Raw genomic sequence first — 22579 nt, 5'->3', positions numbered from 1 at the left:
ATGACCTTGAGATTTTTGTGGGCTTGGCCAATCCTGACACGATCCACCAATCCCATGTGTCACCCTAGTCCGACAGAAGCTCAAAATCCCATGGTTACAGGCCTTTAACAAGAACAGTGGTTTTTTTTTGCGTACCAGTCCACTAATTTATAATTTATATTTAATTATTTATAATTATTTATTATTTTTGGAGAGTCACCCTTGTAAACCTTATCTTATAGTCTATACCTCTAACACAATTTGCCTCTTTTGATGACGAATCGACACAAACCATGCCAAAATTTTTTGGCTCGGCTCATTTCACACCCCTGCTCCCAATTATTTCATTACAAACAACTTAGGACTTCATATTAGAAGCAAACTATGATATGGATTCTTCTAAGCAGCAAGATCTGATTTCAAGTGGGAAACATCCGGATCAAATTGGTCTTCCACCAACATAGCACATTACCCTTTTTCTTTAATTTGAAAATTTAAACAAGCCTTCTTAGAACTTGCCTATACCCATTAAAAATTCAAATGAGACAAAGTTTTGCTTATAATCAAGCCGATAAACAGACTTCTTCATAGTTTATAATATATTTCTTTTGTGTTGTAATATATCGATGCATATGGGAGACAATGACTTTATAGTGACATTTTTTTAATATCCGTGGCAAATATGTAACTCAAAAGCTTCTCAAAAGTAAAGGGATAGTATCCATTGACCTAACAAATGGACGGGTAGAGTTGGCTACAAACTGGTATAAGTAAAAAACAAATCCAAAAATATGGGAAATGGTTTTAAAAATTCATATTCAACGTGTAAGTACGAATAAACCCATAAGTTACCTATAACTACTAATTATTTTAAGTGTAATATTTTGCTAATAAAACTATATATACCCATTTTTCGTACATAATTTATATACATAAATAAGGTGTTATCATGTAATTGAATATTTTTTTATCATATGATGACACATGTTTTAAAATCACTTAATTACATGATGACACATCATTGTGTACATGAATTGTATACCAAAAATGGGTACACATAACATTGTTCTATTTTGCTTTTTACTCATAAAATCAAATTCTAAGAGAAATTTAATCAAATGTTTACTCTGAAATTATTCTAGTCGCTTTAAACGAGCAAATAACTTGTGATTCTGATATCCAAAAAACTTGAAGGACAAAGAAAAGCCACCACAGAGAGCTCCTCATTTCTGCACAATTCAGAGGTTGGTCGTCATTAATGGTAATAATATATCATTCATTTTTTTTTCCTTTCTAAGAGTCATCTTTGATTGCATTTCTCTCCCTTTTCAGTGAATCAAACTGAGCTTTTGCATCTTTCAATGGAGTTGGATTGAAATGCCAGCATTGACAATGTTACATAAAGATAGCTTCTGATTCACTTGTTTGATTAGCATGCATATGGATGCTTTAATGGTCCAAATCTAGGAAAGTGTGTTTTTAAGCTTCCGAATCCTTTATATTATGATTTTCGGCATCCCACTTAAAGAAAGAAATCAGCATAATAGATGATGTTCATAGGTTGTTTTGTATTCTGGGCATCTATGGGTATATTCAATCCGTCTGTAAAAATAAATGTTATATGTATACAAGTTCAAAAACTTGAAATCTATATCCGTTTTTCTGAGCAAGTTTTCACTAGTATTATAGGTAATCCATCCGTTTTCTCGTATCTATTGGTTTTCGGATTATAGACTACATTTAGAATACTTAATTAGTGCTGTCTTCCAATGGAGGAGAAAGTTAAACAGAGCCAAGGGTGATTAGTGCCGTCTAATCAAGAGAAGTCATATTTTTAGGTAATTAAATTTGGAAGCATGGGGGTCAGCCACAATTTTTGGGCAAAAGGAATCAAGCAGCATATCCCCAGAAGGAGGCACCACATTATGGGGTAATAATGAGCATATACCTTGTTGTTGGTGCCTCACACTCGGCCCCAAAAATCCACCTTGGGAGAAAAAACGGGTCAAGTAAATCCATGACCCGACCCTACTAAAATCATGAGCAACCATCACTTAATAAGTATAATAAATTTCACTGGACAGCAGAGCCTAATCAGGTATTGCATACAGGGGCCATTAAATTTCTTCACCTACTGATATAAGTATTGTTCAGGTGATCCGACGGTGAGATTCTCATCATTGAAAATTGTCTTGCAGACTCTGGTTAATTTATATATAGGATAAAACTGTGTATTTATTTTAGGTATTTAATAAATATATATGATATAAATTATTAAATAATTGAGTAATTTTTAATCAAGAAGAAAATAATACCCACTCACATTAATATACAGTTAAATATGTATGTATTTATATATAAAATTAGTTTTTACTTATATTGCAAATTTGTCCATATTAAGGAGAGCCAACGAGCTACAAATCTACCATCACACTTTTGTGGAAAGGGGGGAGCTCCTCTGCAACTTCACCTTCCTAGTTCTTTCAGTTTGTCTCTTAACACCATTACTTTTTAGCTTAGATATCGTTTTAGAGTCTCGGCAACAATGGCTAAACCTAGAAACCAAAGAAAACCCAACAAGGAAATGCACCAAAATGAGAAAAACCCTCCTGAAAAATCAGGGAAACCAGCTTCTTGGGCAGTTGTAAGAGGCCTTTTCACCTGTAAACATCTCCAAGCACAACAGCAGCGGCAGCAGCAAAAGCAACCGGAGCAACAACAGCCGCGAGAGAAAAAGCTAAAGCAAAAACAAATGCAACAGACAGAACAAACCATTGAGGAAGCCAACAAAAAGAGCAAGAAAATGAAGTGTTCAGGCTCATTATGCAGCAACACAAAGGTGATGCATAGGCCTGAAATTGCAGCTTCCCCAGAAGTCCAAAAGAAAAGGGCTTCAATGGGTGGTTCAAGTAGTTGTTACAATGAAGCCTCAAGCAAATCCATGAAAGCTCCTTTGAAAGAGCTCAATGGGGTTGTTTCCTCTACCAATTCTTCACTTTCTGTACCTTCTAAAATCTCCTCCTCCTTCAATGGTGGATCTTCAAAAGGAATGCCATTTAGGAGATTCTCTGGCTGTTATGAGTGTAGAATGGTGGTTGATCCCGTCCTTGGTTTCACCAGAGATCCTTCTCTGAGAGCTAGCATTTGTTCTTGTCCTGAATGTGGTGAGATTTTCATGAAAGCTGAACATTTGGAGCTTCATCGAGCTGTCAAACATGCTGGTACATTGCTTCAATATTCCCTCTAACTATATCTATCTAAAAGACAAGATTTATTATTAATCAAAATCTATGTTTCTTTTGTTTAGAATCTAGTAAATTTAATCCCAGCTCTACTACCAATGTAATTTTGTTTGGCTTGTGTACTCACAGTATCTGAACTGGGTCCAGAAGACACCAGCAAGAACATAGTGGAAATCATATTCCAGTCAAGTTGGCTAAAGAAACAAGCACCCATCTGCAAGATTGACCGAATCCTCAAAGTTCACAACACTCAAAGAACCATTGCCAAATTTGAAGAATACAGAGACTCAATCAAAGCCAAGGCCACCAAGCTCCCAAAGAAGCACCCTCGATGCATAGCAGATGGCAATGAGCTCCTCAGGTTCCACTGCACCACCTTTGCCTGTTCACTAGGCCTAAACGGCTCATCCAACTTGTGCAACTCAGTTCCTCAATGTAATGTATGCAGCATTATCAAAAACGGCTTCAAAGTTTCCCAAGAGCCCACTAAAGATGCCCCTAAAAATGGCATATTGACAACTGCAACAAGTGGAAAAGCGCATGATGAAGCTGGATTTGAAGATGGAAGTGACACTAGAGCTATGCTTGTTTGCAGGGTGATTGCAGGAAGAGTTAAGAAGGGAATTGAAGGTAACATGGAAGACTATGACTCAGTGGCTGGTGCTATGGGAATGTACTCCAATTTAGATGAGCTTTATGTGTTTAACCCAAAGGCCATCTTGCCTTGTTTCGTTGTTATCTACAGAGGGTTTTGATTTTAATTGAGTTGAAGTTTAATAACATTTCATAAACCTTATAAAACTTCTTGTTTTTATTCTGGTTGTTTGATTTGGGAAGTAAATAATAAATTTTTCTGGATCATGTTGGGAGAAATCACCTTCATAGGAGTTATAAACTCGGTATTGTGACATTTCCCAGTTTGCACGTTGGACCAAATATTTATGATCCCTAATTGTTAGTTTGGTGAGGCATTCAACAAAAGCAGAGGGACCTCATGAACATGATCAACTTGCCTTCTGGCTTTAGGTTGGAAGGGATGAAATATTGTTGAAGGAGACTTAAACCCATACTGTTTTTATACTTAAAAAGCCAAAAGACTTATTCCCACCAAAGGTGTAGCTCATACCCAAATATACATCCATAAGATTTCAAAAACTCAAACACTTGTATATAGAGTGTTAAACATAACCAAAACCTTTAGTTATGGAGGTAAAATTTTTAATTTATTACTAAATCCAAAAACCCTAAAAACTTATATTATTTTTCCTCGTTGGTTTAAAAAACTATTATTTTCCCGCATAATTAAATTTTAAAAAATTCATAGGGTTTCATTTTTTCTTTATCTTGTGATTGAAATCTATTCTGTCATCAGCCAACTTTCCCATCATCTTCTCCTCCTACTGTCGGCCTTCTTACCATCTTCTCCTCCTACCATCAGCCTTCCCATCGTAACAATTTCATCCGATGAAGACAAATAAAACTAACAATTTTGATTAGGTTTAATAACATATGAACAGATGTTTAAGTTTTTGAAATCTTATAAGTATGTATTTGGGAATGGATTAAACCCTGGGTGGGAGTAATCCCTTACAACATAAAGCCAGAAGGCAAGTTAATCGTTTTGTCACATGTACATGAGGTCCCTCTGCTTTTGTTGAATGCCTCGCCAAACTAACAATTAGGGATCATATATTTTTGTCTTGGCGCTTTTCACTTTTTATTTTTTTACTTTTTAATTAGAAACACCTTATTTCACACACTTCTCTTACCGAGATTTCTAAGAAATATTATAAACACAGGCTCATATTATCACCGTGAAAAGGCGAGTTTGACTTTGAATTGATCCCTTTGATACATAATCATGACTTAAATTATTCATAAATCCCATGTGTTACTTCCAAATAATTACCCAAATTATGATTATAAACAAATTTTATCAATTTATCAATACAAAATCAGTGATATACAATTGAGGAATCGAATTATTTACTTTTTATATTATATTAAAATTATTCATTTATATGTTATCATATTAAATTATGTAAAAATTTAATATTATCCAAATTACACCGAATCGGTCAATTTAAAATATTTTATAATTATTTACTTTTTATGTTATACAATTGGGAAATAGTCGTTTGGCCTAGCAAATAACGTAAAAAAAATTTAAAATAATTATATTTAAAAATATTTAAATAAAATAATATATTAGTAATTTTTTATTACTTCTAATCAAACACAATAATTATATATGTCCGTCAATTTTTATCAAATTTTATCAAATATAATAATAATTTATACATAATAATATTTTAAATAACTTATCTTCAAGATAATATTTCAATTTTATTAATAAAACATTAACCTAATCAAACCAAATTGAAATCTCCCTTAATATTTATCATTGCCCATTTGTATCATTATCACAAAATTTAGAACATGGTGCATCGTCAGTGAATTCCAGCACAAAAATTGGTTGTACATCATGTTTAAAACGATCTCTCTTTCCCTTTTGAGGTCAAACTCAACATCTAATCTCTCCATTCATAATTTCAATATTTTTATATTTCTGGCGTTTTATTATCAGATACCGAGACAGTGGGTTCATGCAACTAAACAAAGACTCAATGCCTTTGTCGTAATCACTTGTCTTACTTCCCAGAATCTGTTCTTCGTTGATATACTAAACATCAATCGAGTTACCGCAGTGAAGGACTGAGCTTTACTGTGTAAATGGGGCAGGAGAGACACCAAATTCTCTACAGCATGCGTTAGTGTTTGTTCTCTGGGCTTGTTTTGTAGGCTGCATTGATGGCATTTATGGGTGCATTCGCCACCTAGATTCTGTCATTTCTTGACTCTTGTTTTGTACTCATTGCCTCATGATTTGGAGTTTCTTGATCTTCGTTAAAGCTGGTTAAGCAACAAGGTATGGGTTTGACAAGCCCAAATTATTAAACAATTTCCTTTCAATAATTCGAATAAATTCAAAAGAAACCCATAAATGGAATGCATGGATGCCCCGTAAGCAATGCTACGTGTAATCCTGTTTGGCCATGTGATGTTATTTGTCAACATTTCGTCGGTGATGACTCAGCTTTCGTCGGTGGTTACAGTTTTTACAGTCATTGGAAAGAGTAATTAAAAAGAAAGGAATACACATGCTAGAAAGAGGAAAAGCAATATTCATAATGAAGACATTGGGGAAGAAAGAGAGACTCAAGATAGGGCTGCTAAAAAAACAAAAGAGAAATCCGAATAAACTGGTTAACCTGTCAATCGGTTTTAGATTCAATATGCATTTATAATTTTTTTTGCTTTTCATGTCAGTTTTGGCTTTTCATCTTAAAAAAAAAAAAAAAAAACCTTATATTTCCGTTAACCAAAGAAAGAATGCAAAACCGACATTATCACTGATTAACCGGTTCATGGTTCTATTGGGTGGGGCTGCTGGGCTACCAGGAGTCAGAACTATCCTAACCAGGTGGAGCCTACCCACGTTGCCTTGTTGACATTTCCTAATTTTGAGTCCAGAGCCTCTGGACCAGGAGTTGACTGCTATCACTATCTTATGTGCTAAGAGGATCTTTGTTGCTTCAGACAAACAGGAAAAAATTTGCAAAAATTGACGGCTTAAAGAAAGCTAGTACAGATGAATGGATTGCAAATGTAAGTCTTTAACCGGACTAATAAACTAATCAACCTGAGACACCATTGAAAAAGCACCCTATAAACACGAATGAATCATAAAAAAAATAAAAATAAAAATAAAAATGGAACCACGAAAAGAGAGAGAAGACTGGTTAGCTAGTAAATTTTTACCAGATGACTTAATTCCAAACATTTGACAGTACCCAAACATACCAAATGATTTCTTAACTTGTAATCTCAATCCAGCTCATTCCTGCTTCTTTTCTGCCCAGTTTCTTGCAAGCATTCCTCACTTTGCTTAAACTATCCCACATTTCCAATTCAGCATAAATGTTTGAAAGCATCACATATATGAAAGGGTCTTCTGGTGATGCCGCAATTAGCTGTTCAGCTACAACACCAACCAGTTCAATATTCTTGTGAGTTCCACAGGCCTTAAGCATGGAGCTCCAAATTGTTTTGTCAGGCTCAAATGGCATGTCAGCAATCAGCTTTCTTGCCTCCTGGAAGCATCCAGCTTGACCAAGAAGATCAACCATGCAATAATAATGCTCTAAATGAGGTTCCACTCCAAACTCAGCTTTCATGGACTCAAATATGGTCCATGCCTCTCTGACCAAACCAGCATGTCTACAGGCAGAAAGAACACCTAGAAAGGTGACTTCATTTGGCTTCAATCCAGATTGTAGCATCTGATTAAAAAATGTAATAGCTTCCTTCGCTCTTCCATTCTGCCCACACCCTACAATGATCCCAGTCCAAGACACAATGTCTCTCTCTGGCATATAGCTAAACAACACTAAACCGTCCTCAATTTGACCACACTTTAAATACATATCAATTAGTGAGGTTAACGTAACTTCCTCTGTGTTGAATCCACTCTTAACACACAGTGCATGAACCTGCTTGCCACTTCCAACAGATGCTAAACTTGAACAAACCTTTAGAATACTTGAAATAACAAACTGGTCTACTCCAAAATCTGAACGTACCATGTCTCTGAACAGTGAAAAAGCTAACAAGTTCAAACCCACTTTGGCACACCCCATGATCAAACTAGACCAAGCTATGATATCTTTCTTTGGAAGCCTATGAAACAGAAACAATGCATTTTTTACATTTCCCAGTTTTGCATAGAGATCTATAAGAATGCTTCCTACAACATAATCTAACTGATATCCGCTAGTGACAATCAAACCATGAACTTGAAGCCCAAGTCTCAAGTTGAGAAAGTTGATGCAGACCTTCAAAGCACTACTGAAAGTGTAAGAATCAATATACAGACCAGAGCTATGGATTTGTAAAAGGAGACTCGCTGCTGCTTCATTCTGTTCATTAATAACATACCCAGAAAGCATAGAATTCCACGGTGCCAAGTTATTGGAAGCCAAAGCATCATAACTCAAGTATTGATGAAATAACCTTACTGCTTCACTTAATGCATTGCAATTTGAATACATGTCAAGCAATGCTGAAATAGTGAAACAACTACGTTCAAGACCTGATTTAATAACATGACAATGAATCTGTTTCCCTATATTTAACAAGCCAAGTGAACTGCATGCTTTAAGACTACAGGGTAATGTGAACTCATCAAGGTTTAAACCTTGTTTATGCATCATACACACAAATTCGAGTGCTTGCAAACTTCCACTGTCCGCCAAACCAGCAATTATACTATTCCAGGAAGCAGCATTCCTTGCCGGCATTTGATGAAACAAACCGATTGCTTCTTCTATCAAGCCTTCTTTACAATACCCTGAAATGATAGTATTCCAAGAGGTTGAATTCGCATTCAAAAGCTTATCAAAAACTTCCCTTGCATCTTCCAAACGTCCACATTTAACATACATGTCCAAAAGGGTATTCATCAAAACTGTGTCATTCTCTAAATTGTCTCTAGAAATTCGTTTATGTATCAATCTACCCAGTTCAAGATCACCCGCCAGAGCACATGCCTTTAAAACCGCAGAATACATAAACCCATTTGGAGCTTCTAATTCAGATTCTAACATATATTCATATAAACTGATAGCTTTGTCAGGTCTTTTGTTAGTTGCATAAGCATAGACCATAGTGGTCCATGTAACAATATTTTTGTCAGGTATTTCATCGAACAGTTTCTGCGCGTCGCCCAATAAGGTAAAGTCTATGTACATCGACAGCAAATTGTTGGCAATGAAGATATTGTGAGAGAACCCATGTTTGATTACATGAGAGTGAAGTGATTTCCCTCGTTTGATCGATTGAATTCGACCACAGTGGCGCAAGGCTACCATGATACGTTTCAAGTCCATGGCTGCCCATGATAGAGGAGAGCTCCTAGGTTGTCATTTAAAGTTTCCCTCCAGTGCCTTGCAATACACAACAAGGAAGAATTGTTGAGCAGTGAGCGTAGTACGGCGGAGCAACATATAGACTTGTTGTCAATAAACTTTACAAGAAAATAAAAGGATTAAGATTTAAGCATGGCTTTAATATTCGGATCAAATTGGTCGATTAGATTGATTAAACTATCAAGATCAACTATTAAACAAATTGATTTAGATCATATCTAAAACTAATTTTCACTAAATCAATATAAAAAATTGATTTTTTTAAAAATTTATTATCAAATTAAACTTATTTTAAGGTTAAATAAGTAAAATTATATATTTAATATACAATTTTATATATATATATTTAATATGTTAAATAAGTATAATTACGACCAAATAGTTATTCGATGTTGATAATAGTTAGAATTGCAAATGTCTATGGCGATTTCAATCTAAATTATATCTCTCAAGGTGTGATTCCAACATAATTATACCAAAAAAAATATACAGTCTTATCGAATTTCCTTTGTTTTGTGCAATCCGATGATTTTGATTGGTATTTTTTTTTTAATTTTAGAAAAAAAAATTAATGTTTACATCCGTCAACTACTAGTTTTTTTTTTCTAAAAATGTTAGGTTTGAGTGAACATACGTAGTTTAAAAGTTCAATGGATGAAAACTTGTAGTTTGCCTAAGCTTGGCTGGTAAATAGTATCTTCCTCTTTAAAATTTTTTAACTTATTTTAAAAGATTCTAAAGTTTTGTAAACTTTACATTTTAGGATTTAAAAAAATTATATTTTAAATTTTGTAAGGATTTTTATATTTAATAGGTTTGAGGAATTTAGACTTTATTTCTAAAACCTTAATCTGAATCAGCTAACTATTTCAAAATCCTAGGTCAAGTGAATATAAAATAAATTCAGAGTTTAATATTGATATATAGATTTAAATTTATACGCTTTTATACATAAAATCTTCTTTTATACTCAAACTACCCTATCGGAAGATGTTTAATGACTCTAATCTACACTTCCACAAGTGAAAAGTTTACATTAACATCTAGTTTCAATATTTGCTTTGGGCTCCAAACTATCCTCGCAAAGTGTATGATGCAATCAATATCAACCATTTCCATCAGGTGTCGTGACTTCAATATTTGGATTTAAGTTCGAATGGGTAACTAAAATTTTTAATTATTAATTAATGAACAAAATTGTACGTATTTATTTTAAATAAATAAATATTTATATATCATCACTTTATTGAGTGTCACACACACGATTTTATTGTTAATTAAAATAACATTTTCTCAAGATAATTAATCATATATACTATATTATAATGTTCAGATCCATTATAAAGTTTTGAAAATGTAATGTCAATACCTTGACATCTAAGAAATTATCCACCTGTCGTTTCTAGCAATTTTATCAAGTTAGAACTCAATTCCACTCAAATTGAGCCGAATTCAAATTGATTCAGTTCGAATCCAACTTAAAACTCTTTAGTCCTCACCCAACCAAAGAGAGAAGGCAAAAATAGATTGTGAAAATGATAGCTACCTAAATACAAGTAATTGTGGACAAGCAAGGCTTCACCATCTATACTTATAATTTCTTTCCATTAAAAGATGAAACAATAACCAGAAAAACAAATGCATTTCAACTCAATACCTCAATTGATTGAGGCTGAAAAGTTGATTTCCATTATTATTTACACTCAATATCCAATCCTGCATAACATGCCACAGAGTATTTTGCAGTCTGGCGATCACGGATAGCAGTTCCACACTGGAAATTGAGTAACTTGAATCGAGCAGAAAAGAGCTCAAAATCCTTTATGCAATAATTAAAACACTAACATGGGATGAGGACTTCCTGGCATGTCAAAATTGGAAAACCAGCATCCAGCCTATATAAAGGCAAGCTATCTGCCTTCAGACAGCAGACCCTACTGGGGAAACAACAGTATCAGCAAAGCCAACAGCATGGAATTATAGATTCATGACTACAGCAGGTGAGGGAAGCTAAAACAGATATTGTATTGTCATCTTGCAGACTCTGACTGGGAGCTTGTAAGGTTTATGGAATTGGTTAATTTGAATATTGTGTTATTTCATTGTTGGAGACAACGGCATTCTGGCAAAGGGAATGTGTAAATGGAAGTTTTTCTATTGATTTTACGAACTCTAGGTACCATAATTCCCTTGCGGTCATTTTCAGAGAGCATTATTTCCATCTCATCCTTGAAAGACATCCAGCTGCAAAATAAATTCAACGATATTGTTGATGATAAGCGTTTCATAGCATTTTACACAAGCATATTATGATTTCAAGACACTTGTGAATATACTTGACATTCAACTGACAGAGGTTCTCTCCATTATATAACAGTTTATTTTTTTTATCAGGCATCAGTTTAAAGCCATCTATAATTAATAGATTCAGTGTAATTTTTAGTATTTTTGTATAGCAGGCAAGCAGTGATGGAAAATCAGAGTCCAGCTTCAGGAAATTTCTCCAACACAAAGACAGAACTCAGTATCTTGTGCAAGTGACAGCCTAGGCCAGAAATTAATCTATCATCACCAATTTTTCACTCAACTAATGTCTGTTATATCATTATCAAACCCCAAATAACTAGAATTGGAGTTTTAACACCATCACACTATCATCCAGAGACAAGTTCTAACTGACTTGGTCAGAGTAATGGAGTACAGATAATGCATACAGAGAGAGGTAAAGAGTAACAATACCTGATATTCATGTTCTGAAGCAGAAGAACAAGCTTGCGTTTATCAGGATTTATGGTCTTTGCATGTCCATCAAAAAGGAATCTCCTATGTCCCATTAGGAAATGGGGAAAATTTCCACCTTGAGTGGTCACAAAAACTTCACTAAACAAACATACAGTGTAGTCCAAAGCAGCCAGCCTCGAAGAATAGTCCTACCATAATAGAAAACAGTACTTAAAGCAATGCAGAGTCAACCACATACTAATCTGACATGCTGCTAATAGAAAATAATTTGGGTCACCCAAATTATTACTTGTTTTAACATTTACTTGAACCTTTCACTCTATAAAATAGCCCGGGAAGAAAGACATACAAATTTTTGACAGAATCACCACTCTTGCTAGATCTGACAACTTGTTTGATATTTCTTTACTCATTGCTCCATCTCTTTGCAATAATACATAAATAGCAAAACTATTTCTATCAATCAAAAACCAAAAAGTAATGCAATTGACGCAATTTTTTTTTTAGCCCGTCCTGTTTTTATGATGATGGTTGAACTAATTGCCTACTGAATTTCAAAAGTTGCTCAAAATTACACAGATTATTTTGTCAGATTAAGAAAGACTTCAAAAAGACTATAAATTGGGAAGGGGTAAAGGGGCAAGCCAGACAACAATTATCATTTCTTGCTTGAAAATATAAGCTCTTACAAATGGAGATGAACAAGGGAATCATGTTACAGACTTAAAAGAGTTGGGATATGGCAGGACAAATGTCTTGGATATATACTTTTAGACTACAGGTCAATTAACCAAATTATTGTACCCACTCTTTGTCTACTTCCTTAACCACATTATACAAGAAAGTTACAAATATTTACCTCAAAAGGAGCAAGTTCATCTGGGGTTGCAAGAGATTCCTTTGTGTAAAGGAGGGGAAACATCTTTAGTAAGGAAGCTAAATGTCTTTCTGCCTGGTAAATTTTCCCTGAGGCTAAATAAATTGAAGTGTGGTTATCAAATCCCATACCACGTAGCATCATCCCAACCTATGATGACAAAAAACATATTGCAATAGAAGCTAAAAATATAAAAGGATGTATAAAAAGATATAGAATATATACACACAAAAAAAAACCTAAAAAAAATCAACATAAGATATTCTGCACTCTAGATTGAATTCAAACATGACCTTCAGAATTAATAGGAGGGCTATGATAAAAAAGGAATTGGATCATTTGTGCATGGTGCCACTCAATAGCCTCGTCATATAACTAGAATCAAGTTAAACAATATAAAACAAAATTAAAATGTTGAGGTAAAACCATATCACTCATAAAGATGCAATTTCTAACAGCTAAGGGGATTGTTCATTGCTATTCCACTCTATACATGGTCATTCTTGCAAGGTCATTCAGAACCACAAACCAAGTTTTGTTCACCACTCTTCTCATCCTTGTGGAACCTCAAAATAGAGCTGTCAAATTGGTCATTTGTCACCTATTTTATGGTCAATAGAAACATTAAATTATATCTTGCCCCTCTTATCTTGTGCACATTTTGTGCTACTGTTATACAAATCATATTTAGTCATTATTTCAAATGATGTTAACCTAATTCACCTTCATCTCTACCTCAAACCAAATGAGAATAAAGAATTCAAAGAACAAGCTTAAGTTTATCCGAAGGAATGTGATTAAGGACACAAGAAACTTAGAATGACGGACAAGAATGATATCATATCTTGAAGACAAATGAGGTATTAAAATTAAAAATCAGATGACAGTTAGGCACCTCCAAGGGGGTCAGAGGGCATTTTCCATTGATACGATTGAAACCAGGTATGATGACACGATCTTTTCTCTTGAATTTCCCTTTCCACCATTTTTCTCGAAATGAATCCATTTCAACTATTTCAGCCTTTCCCCCATCATACAAGCAGCATGAGAAGGCTACCATATCCTAAAATCCAATACATGATTGTAAGAATAAGCTATGAAAATCTTTACAATTTAAACATTCAAGCAATATAGAACTAGAGTATTAAAGATGACCTAGATATGCATACATACCTCCTCAAAACGAAGGTGGATGGAAACAAACTTCCCACTAGTCTTTGAACTCTTCTCAATCATTCGCTTAACTAGCTTCTCTGCTAGTGTTGATATGGGGGAAGAGAACCTCAAGGCTCTATAATTAGCCATGCATCGCAGCAACTGAATATGAGGTGGTACATTCATTGCCAATCTATTAGCAAATGGGGCAATTCGGATCACCCTGTATTGAGTGTAAGCAATGAGAAACAACACAAAAAAATGTTTCAAAAGGTTTTTCATTAGCAACTTTGATTTTTAGCCAGTTGGGACAATCATTGTCCAAGAATTCACTTGCTTCCATCCTCAATTTACTAAAATACTGATTACCAGAGATAAGTACTAAGAGAACCATTTGGATGAGCATGAAGCACTATTTAACAGCAAATAGAAATGACACTACATACCCTTGCTCTTTCAAGACAGGATAGACTTCTCCAATATAATAATTAGCAGGGGCCCAGGCTTGGACACGAATGTTTGGAATATTAGAAATATTGTACTCATATTTTTCCATCAGGAGATCTGGTAGTTCTCTGACCACCTTTACATAGCCGTCAAAACTGCTTATAAAGTGGTCCTCATCATATATATCTCCAAACTCACTGTGAAAGAAACACATAATAAGATACCAGTTACTGTAACTAGCTAAATGTACATTTTGAAAAATAAATCATATTGAGTAGGCTGAGACTCAGGGGAGCACAATATGCCTACTTCGAGTAGGTAACAAATACCAATATTCTAGTCCAAATACACATATATTAGTTTACATGCCCAATAGAACAGAGTTGTCTAACTAAACTGAAGAATGTGAATACTGTATTATAGATTGTGGATAAAAATTGCATTTGAATATCGTGGTCCAAAAATAATCTGGTTTTGCTCACATATCACAGCAATCATAGTATCTAAAATTTACCTCCTAACAGTACTTAAGGCTTCAACATAACATAAAAGTTTATATTTATAAACTTTGGTCATGATTCAAGCAACCCAAAAGGATGTCTACTGGTCAAGAATAAATTTACAGAAAGAAAAAGTTAATCAAAACCACACAATGAATAAATCAGAATTTTATTCTGTCAATTCTACCAAAATTTCCAAAATAGTTAAAGGCTAACAATCTGCAAAAGGTAATTGTTTTCTTCATCAGATATTTCCCAGTGGCTAGGGTAGAAGTATAAATATGAAAGAGAAAAGGGCATCCATAAGGTAAAAAAAAAAGACATAATCTTTCTTATGGATCGATTGGAAAATCATCCTTTCAGTGAAATATTTGAGATGAAGATATAACATGTTAATTAGTATAGTTACCTTGGGTCCTTCCAAACATTGTTTAACTCTAAACGAGGGATGACTAGTATTGCATTTAAAAGTCCAGCTACAGCCACTGCATTGCAGATCTGAAAAGACAAAGAAATCATAACAATATTTTTTATGCACTAAGGATAGAAGGAAAACTAGTGTATAAAACTAGAAATTGATATGAAAAAACATAACATACCGCAGACCGCTGTTGGTTGAGACCGCCATTGGCCTCAACAATCAAGTAACCGCTAGGGCTGCGGGACTCTGAAATTTAAAGCATACATTAGTTGGCATTTGGAGATGATAAGGTAAGATGGAATCCAGAGTACAATTCTTTACATATTTCAAAAAAGAAGTAGAAATTGAAGCAAAATCAAACGAGAAAGCCTATCATAGTAAGAATTTACACTAACCTTTTTCAACACCAAAATTCTGTCCAACTGTTGAATTTTGACAGGGTTTCTGCATCTTCAGTCTCTTGTATTTCCATACAGAGGACAACTACAAGAATTAACAGCTCGAAATTTCAGCTGATCGCAACAATATTAATAATTTTTGCAATATACAAATTTTAAATTAAAAAGAATTACAGTGGTAACAATGAGGACCACCGATTTTTTTATTCTAACTTATAATCTACTTGAGATTTTGAATTGATAAACAAGCAAACCCAGTAAATTTTAGCTTAATTGAACTTTTGATCAACAAAAGAAACATTAAGAAGCATTTCCTATAAAAGGACAACCAAATCTTCAATCTATTCGTCGTCTTAAACTAGTATACTAAATATTAATCAAGTCACAAGCAAAACTTGATGCTCTCTTTCTTTATTTATTTTCTTATCTCAGCTACAAACAAAAATAAGTAAGAGAGAGAAACCGAACATCAATGGCCGAAGAATTATCGAACCGAATATCATCCCAAAGCTTCTCAAAGATCTCATGACTTCTATAAACCGACCCAGGAACCGGAGGGAATCCGAGAAGCCAAGAGAAGGGGCCCACACACATGATCAAGCCCGAAACGTACAACAGAGAGAGCAGCACCAAGTACCGGAAGTTTAGCCGGAAAAGAAAACAAACGCCTAAGCCATCACGGCGTGAAAAGGATTTAGTCTTGGTATGCAGTCGCCGACGGTAATGCGAGACGGAAGCATGACGGCGCGGTGACAGTGGGGGACTGGGTGAGTTGCTGCCACTGTTGCTACTCTCACTTGCGTAGCCACCGACACCGTTTGAGTTCTGGCGATTGTGGTGGTGGTGGTAGTGGTGGTGAGCGTAAGGCTTGGATTTCATGGTGACGCTTGTGGTTGTGACCATGCACTGAGGAATTTGGAACTGTGTTGTACTTGTTTTGTTCCGTGATCGTGAGTGATGGCATCAACTTCAAGTAACAAGTATTAAAAGCGAAATGTTTGTACCGAACGAAGGTAAAATTTTAACAAGACAGAGCGCTCTCAAATGCTTGGCTTGGCTTTGAGCCGGTGAATATGGCTCTCTCTATGCCGTAGATATTTTTTTACATCCAAAAATAACTTTTAACAATTATAACTTTTTACTTTGGACCAAACTAACCAATTAATTTAATTAAACATAATTTTCTTCCTTTCTAACTTAATTTGCGAACAACTGTTCTTTACTTTGAGAACAGGCGTTCATTATCTTCACATCAACATATACTTAGCTTCTTTCTCATTATTATTCACCTATTTAGAGATGATTTCATCATTTCTTTAAGGCCATCCCACCCAAGGTATAGTAAATTCCCAAATTTCCACCTACCAACTTTCAAAAACTCAAACACCTAACCATGATTTAGAAAACTAATACTTATCTTCTAAAATTAAGATAAAATTAAGGGTAAAATCGTCATTTAATAATAATATTTAACATTTATATCATTTTACCTTTTTAATTTGAAAAACTAACAATTTCGTTCAAAATTAAGTTTTGAAAAGTGACATTTTACCCCCTACCTAGGGTTTCCAATTTTGCCGACGAATTTCCAACCAACGATGGCCGATCTCTCTCCCTCCCAATGTCGTCTCTCCCTCCAATGTTCAATATTGGAGGGTAGATGTTCTTATTATTAAATAACGATTTTACCCTTAATTTCATCTTAATTTTGGAGGATAGATGTTAGTTTTCCAAACCATGGGTGGGTGTTTGGGTTTTTGAAAATTGGTGGGTGGAAATTGGGACTTCACTATACCTTGGGTGGGAATAAGTCTTTTGGCCTTTCTTTAATAATCCATTGTATTTCAATGACAGAAATTGTTGGGAATATTTAAACATATCAAATTGAATTTTATGAAATTATGTAAACATTAAATTAGGCGTATCCGGATTCCAATTTGTGATGAAACCCATTCGAATACGACATGAGATGTTGACATTAATCGTTTCCATAAATATCATTTGCCCACATATTACTTTCTTTTGAGAGACTTGATCTATAGTCTTTTGATTTAGTTTCTATGTATTTGGAGAAGAGGAAGAGTAAAACCTCTTCTATAAACAAAAACAACGAATACTGTTATATCCTTGGAAGGAGGCAGTTTTTTTACACAATTTATAAATGTCTAACTATCTTCTAACTCTTAACTAACAACTGTCCTTGATAGTTAAATTAAATCGAATTGAGTCAATTCATCATAGGTGGATCTAAACCCAATAAAAATGATTGTGATTATCTTTAAAACATTCATTCCATTGTGAATTTCAAAACTCTAATTTTCTAAAAACGGTTATTTTTATCGTTGAAATAGTCATTTTATTGTGTTCGGTACAACAAAAATAGTTGTTTTTTTCCGTGTTTGTATATATGTATTCTACACATTCAAAATTATCATCCTACATATCACAGTAATATATATATATATATATATATATATATAAACCGAAACCATAATTAAAAAATCTCTTTACTTAGGTTCTAAGCGGTAGAATTTGACGATGATCCAATTTTCGGTCATGATCTTCTTGACTTGTGGCCTCTGGATGCTGAAAAAATATTGTAAAAATGTTTAAACTGGGTTTGTGCATTATAGGATAGCGAAAATCGTGTAGTACTTATCCATTTTTATAGAATTCTGTATTCGCCACTTAAATCATTTATGATATGATGTATTACCTGTTCATTCACCTGATATTTATTAAACAAACACTCACTTTTACAAATAACAGTTCAACTACCTATTTTGATTCACACAGACATGATAATAGGTTGGATTGGTTCTGGCTAGACCCATCGGGTTTATGAGTAGAGTCAGACCTAAAACCCATATAATAATGGGTCTTTAGATCGAGTTGATCCATATATTTTTGAAAACCTAAAGTGTGGCTTTATATATAAATGAGCCGGTCCATTTAAATAATTTTTTTAAATTTTAATCAAAATTTTTAAATACAAATTATTTTTAAATTATTAAAATCGAGAATAATATATCAAACATTTTATTTACAATTTCTCATTTATGACGAAGAAATATTGTGGTTATATGATAAAAAATATTATAAATTTATAATATAGGATAAATAAATTAATTTATATATTATATAAATTACAAACATAAATAAAATATATATACTATACAATTTATTTACTCGTTTTTAATATCCAAATATCTTAATTTTTTTTATATTAGATCAATTTATAATATTTTGTAATGATAAAATTGAAATGAAAATGAAAGGGTTGATAAGAGAAAATAAGATTTAGAATATAATAAAAGAATAGAAATTGAGAAAAATTGAAATTGATGAAGAGTTTCATTAGTTTATATAGAGAAAAATAAATTAATTAAAAAATTAAAAAAAAAAACTTAAAGACTTCAGCTTTGGCTCTGTTGTCTGATTTTTTTTAATTTTTATTTATTTTTAATTAGTAACAAATCAGGATATACTTAATATTAAAGTTTATGGGCCGATCCGAAAGACCCATAGGCTAGGTTTGATACGTTATAGTACTAGATTAAACTTTATCAAATTGGGCTTTAAATTCATAATTCGAGTTTGACCCAATTAGCGTGTCTAGATTCATATTAGTGAAACACAAACTCAAATAAAATGACAGAAATAATCCTACCATACACATGTGGGTATTATGTGTATTTGATGTTATGTTAATAATAGAACTTATTTTTAAAATGGATATTGTTTTTATGAAAAGATAGGTTAGTAGATAAATAAATATCAAATATATAATTGATTATGTCATATGGTAACAAGAATGTTTTCATATTAATGAATGTCATATTAATGCTGACATTCATTGGTTGATAACTTGAAAAACACACATTAAATCTAATATATGACATGTGATTAATTCAAAAGGTCAAATAGGAAAATACAAATTACATGTGTTTATTATTCTTTATTGGCCAAAAGACTTATTCCCACTCTAGATTTAGTGTATCTACAACTTTTATTTATTAAATTTTGAAAAATTTAAATACTCACTCATTACTATAACTGTCAAAGGTAAATAGTTATTTAAAAAAATAATAATTTATCTTTTTTTTTTTATATTAGTTTTAAAAAATAACAATTTTTTTCATAATTTAATTTTAAGAAGTTACTTTTTCACCGTCGTCATTAAATGTTATCATATTTTATTATTAACATCTACTCACTCAAAGTTAAAAAACATTACACTTATACCTCCAAAATTTCATTCTCTCTTTCCAATGGCTATTCTTTTTGGCTATAATGGTTTTTTGGCATGGAAACCATCCAAAATTCTATTGAAATGGCCGAATTTATCACACAGATTCGTACAACAAAGTTGCACAGATTTATGCGACGATCGACACACAACTCTGTTAAAAAACATCGCATGGATTTGTGTTATAAATCTGATCATTTTGATCAAATGGTCGATGGTTTTCACACAAAAAAAAACCACTGTAAGGGAGAGAAGATGTTAGTAGTAGAGTTGATGATGTGTTAGAATGAATTGCCAGAAAAAGAGAAAGCAATTTTGAAAATATAAGCATAATATTTTTTAACTTTGAGGGATGGTTGTTAATTTAAAAATATGAAAATCCTAAATAGTGAGAGTGGAAAATTATTTCTTAAAACTAAGTTGTAAGAAAAATTATTAATTTTTAAAATTAAAACGAAAAAAGAGATAAATTATTTTTAAATAATATTTTTATTTTTAATAAAAATAATAAAATTTAATAAATATATATTTAAATTTTTAACACTTTACGAATAAAAATTTAAAATGGAATAAACCTTTACGTGGAAACAACTCTTTTGCCCTTTTTTTATTTTAAGAAGGAGGATTATATCAATAAAAATAATAAAAAGATTGATTACAACATTGACTGATTATTTGAAAAGAACCCAATCAACCGCGAGGAGGCAGAAATAATAATTACAATTCCTTTTCTAGAACCAATTGCACCTCATTCTCCCGTCCACATAAAGTTGAAAACGTGCTTCACCATCACGAGCTAACCCCACCCCACAACTACAGCTCCTTTGCTTGCTCTCGGAGCCAAGCCGATAATGCTCATTAATCACAACAGTAAACACTAATTCGTTACGATGCATTAACTACTTAAACACAAGTAATCTTTATTAATTATTAAAACGGTGCGTATCGGTAGCCAGAATGGCAAAAGACCAGCAGCAGCCCGTCACTGGCTTCGGGCTCTTTTAATTATGGGAGCCGAATCATATACAGTATTAAAAATTTAATTTTTTAAAAAATATATATCAATAATATGTATTATATTAATTATAATATATTTCATAATATATATTATTTTTTATTTATATTGTATCATATATCATAAAATATTAATATTTTTGTTTGAGGTGTAATGGTTATGTTAGCCTCCATGTATTACGACGGTCGACGGGTTGACTGCAACTGTTTCAGTGATATAACTCCCCCGAAAACTTTAGCGTCCACTTTTCAAGCCTTCTTAATAGACATTTGGCAAATATTAAGAATTGTTTTCTGTGCATTAATTTCAGATGGGTAATCTTCAATTACACAAGCAAATTGATTGAAGATGATGCCACAATAATCAAATAATGAGAGGTTACATGTTCATTTTTAGATCATGATAGATTCATTTAATACACTACAACTATTTATTTGCCTTTTTAATGGAAAATTATTGTTTACCTAAACTCCAATTAAATGATAATTATTTGTATGATTTGTTTTAGGATTAGGATTGACCTAAAAAGCATTTTAAAATAGGCCAAAGGATTATTTCTTACCTAAGTTTTCGTTTAAGTCTTAAAAAGTATATTTATGATAGTTCAAAAATCCAAATACTTATTCGTGAGTTAGCTTTTATTTGAGACAATAATAAAATCATTATTTTATCATTAAACCCTAAAAATTTTATCATTTTCCTCTCTTAGTTTAAAAAACTAACAATTTTTCTTTATAATTAAGTTTTAAAAAGTTATAATTTCTCTCCATAGGGTTTGAAAATCGTTTTTGGCCAACTAATCTGATGAGCAGATAGTGGTCAGACAATGAAAGGACGGAGTTTGGATGACAAAGTGTCGTCAATCGTCCAGACGATATTTCTCAACAACAAAGTGTCATCCAGATTGATGATACTTTGTCGAGAAGCATTATCCAAATCGACGACGCTTCCTCCAAATCGTTGACACCTCTTCTCTATGATGGTCAAATTCCGTTGAGTCATCTAAAAAATTAAAATCCTAAGAGGAGAAATATAACATTTTAAAATTAATCATAAAAAAAAAAATTAGTTATTTAAATAAAAAAGAAAAATGATATAAATTTTTAAAGTTTTGTGATAAAATAACGATTTTACTCTTACTTCTAATAAAAATTAAATCATGAATAAGTGTTTTGGTTTACAAGCATACTTTTGAGATTAAATTAAAAATCGGTGGGAAATGTTCCTTTGGCCTTTAAAATATTAACTAAATAGAGAGAAGGCAACCCTTGATATTCAACCGTATGTATCACCAATCTATCTCATTGATTTCTTGTAGAGAGAAGGCATTTAAATACCAACCAAATCCATTACTCATATGAAAGTAAAATTTTTGGGCAGTGCAAAGGGGACGTGGATTTCAAGTGACTTCTAGAATTTTTGGCCCACATGGTGATGGATTGATTTTGTTATATTTTAAAAGGAAACAAAAAGGCCGTGTTCACTTCAATCTATCATAATTTCTCGGTCGAGGTATAAATTATAAAATATTAAATTAAATTTTTTAAAATTATAAAAATATATAAAT

General features: G+C 32.8%; 3 protein-coding genes across 3 annotated transcripts; 1 reads left to right on the top strand and 2 right to left on the bottom strand.

Moving 5' to 3' along the window:
• The first annotated feature begins 2409 nt into the window (after positions 1-2409).
• On the top strand, positions 2410-4095 carry LOC123203675. The gene is made up of 2 exons (XM_044620121.1): positions 2410-3200; positions 3351-4095. The coding sequence occupies exons 1-2, from the start codon at positions 2525-2527 to the stop codon at positions 3974-3976; spliced, it is 1302 nt and encodes a 433-aa protein (XP_044476056.1). The 5' UTR covers positions 2410-2524; the 3' UTR covers positions 3977-4095.
• A 2678-nt stretch (positions 4096-6773) lies between these two features.
• Positions 6774-9376, bottom strand: LOC123203032 (pentatricopeptide repeat-containing protein At4g08210-like). Its single transcript, XM_044619190.1, has one exon. It carries the CDS (start codon positions 9167-9169, stop codon positions 7097-7099), a length of 2073 nt encoding a protein of 690 aa, XP_044475125.1. The 5' UTR covers positions 9170-9376; the 3' UTR covers positions 6774-7096.
• Positions 9377-10831: 1455 nt separating this feature from the next.
• Positions 10832-16726, bottom strand: LOC123202684 (O-fucosyltransferase 10-like). The gene is made up of 10 exons (XM_044618701.1): positions 16217-16726; positions 15746-15833; positions 15529-15596; positions 15339-15427; positions 14429-14626; positions 14001-14205; positions 13723-13890; positions 12810-12977; positions 11948-12138; positions 10832-11452 (listed from the first exon to the last, which is right to left on the bottom strand). The coding sequence occupies exons 1-10, from the start codon at positions 16649-16651 to the stop codon at positions 11308-11310; spliced, it is 1755 nt and encodes a 584-aa protein (XP_044474636.1). The 5' UTR covers positions 16652-16726; the 3' UTR covers positions 10832-11307.
• Positions 16727-22579: the final 5853 nt, after the last annotated feature.

The sequence above is a fragment of the Mangifera indica genome, chromosome 19, assembly GCF_011075055.1.
Source record: "Mangifera indica cultivar Alphonso chromosome 19, CATAS_Mindica_2.1, whole genome shotgun sequence".
NCBI classification, from domain to species: Eukaryota; Viridiplantae; Streptophyta; class Magnoliopsida; order Sapindales; family Anacardiaceae; genus Mangifera; species Mangifera indica.
This window is presented reverse-complemented; position numbering and strand designations above follow the sequence as displayed.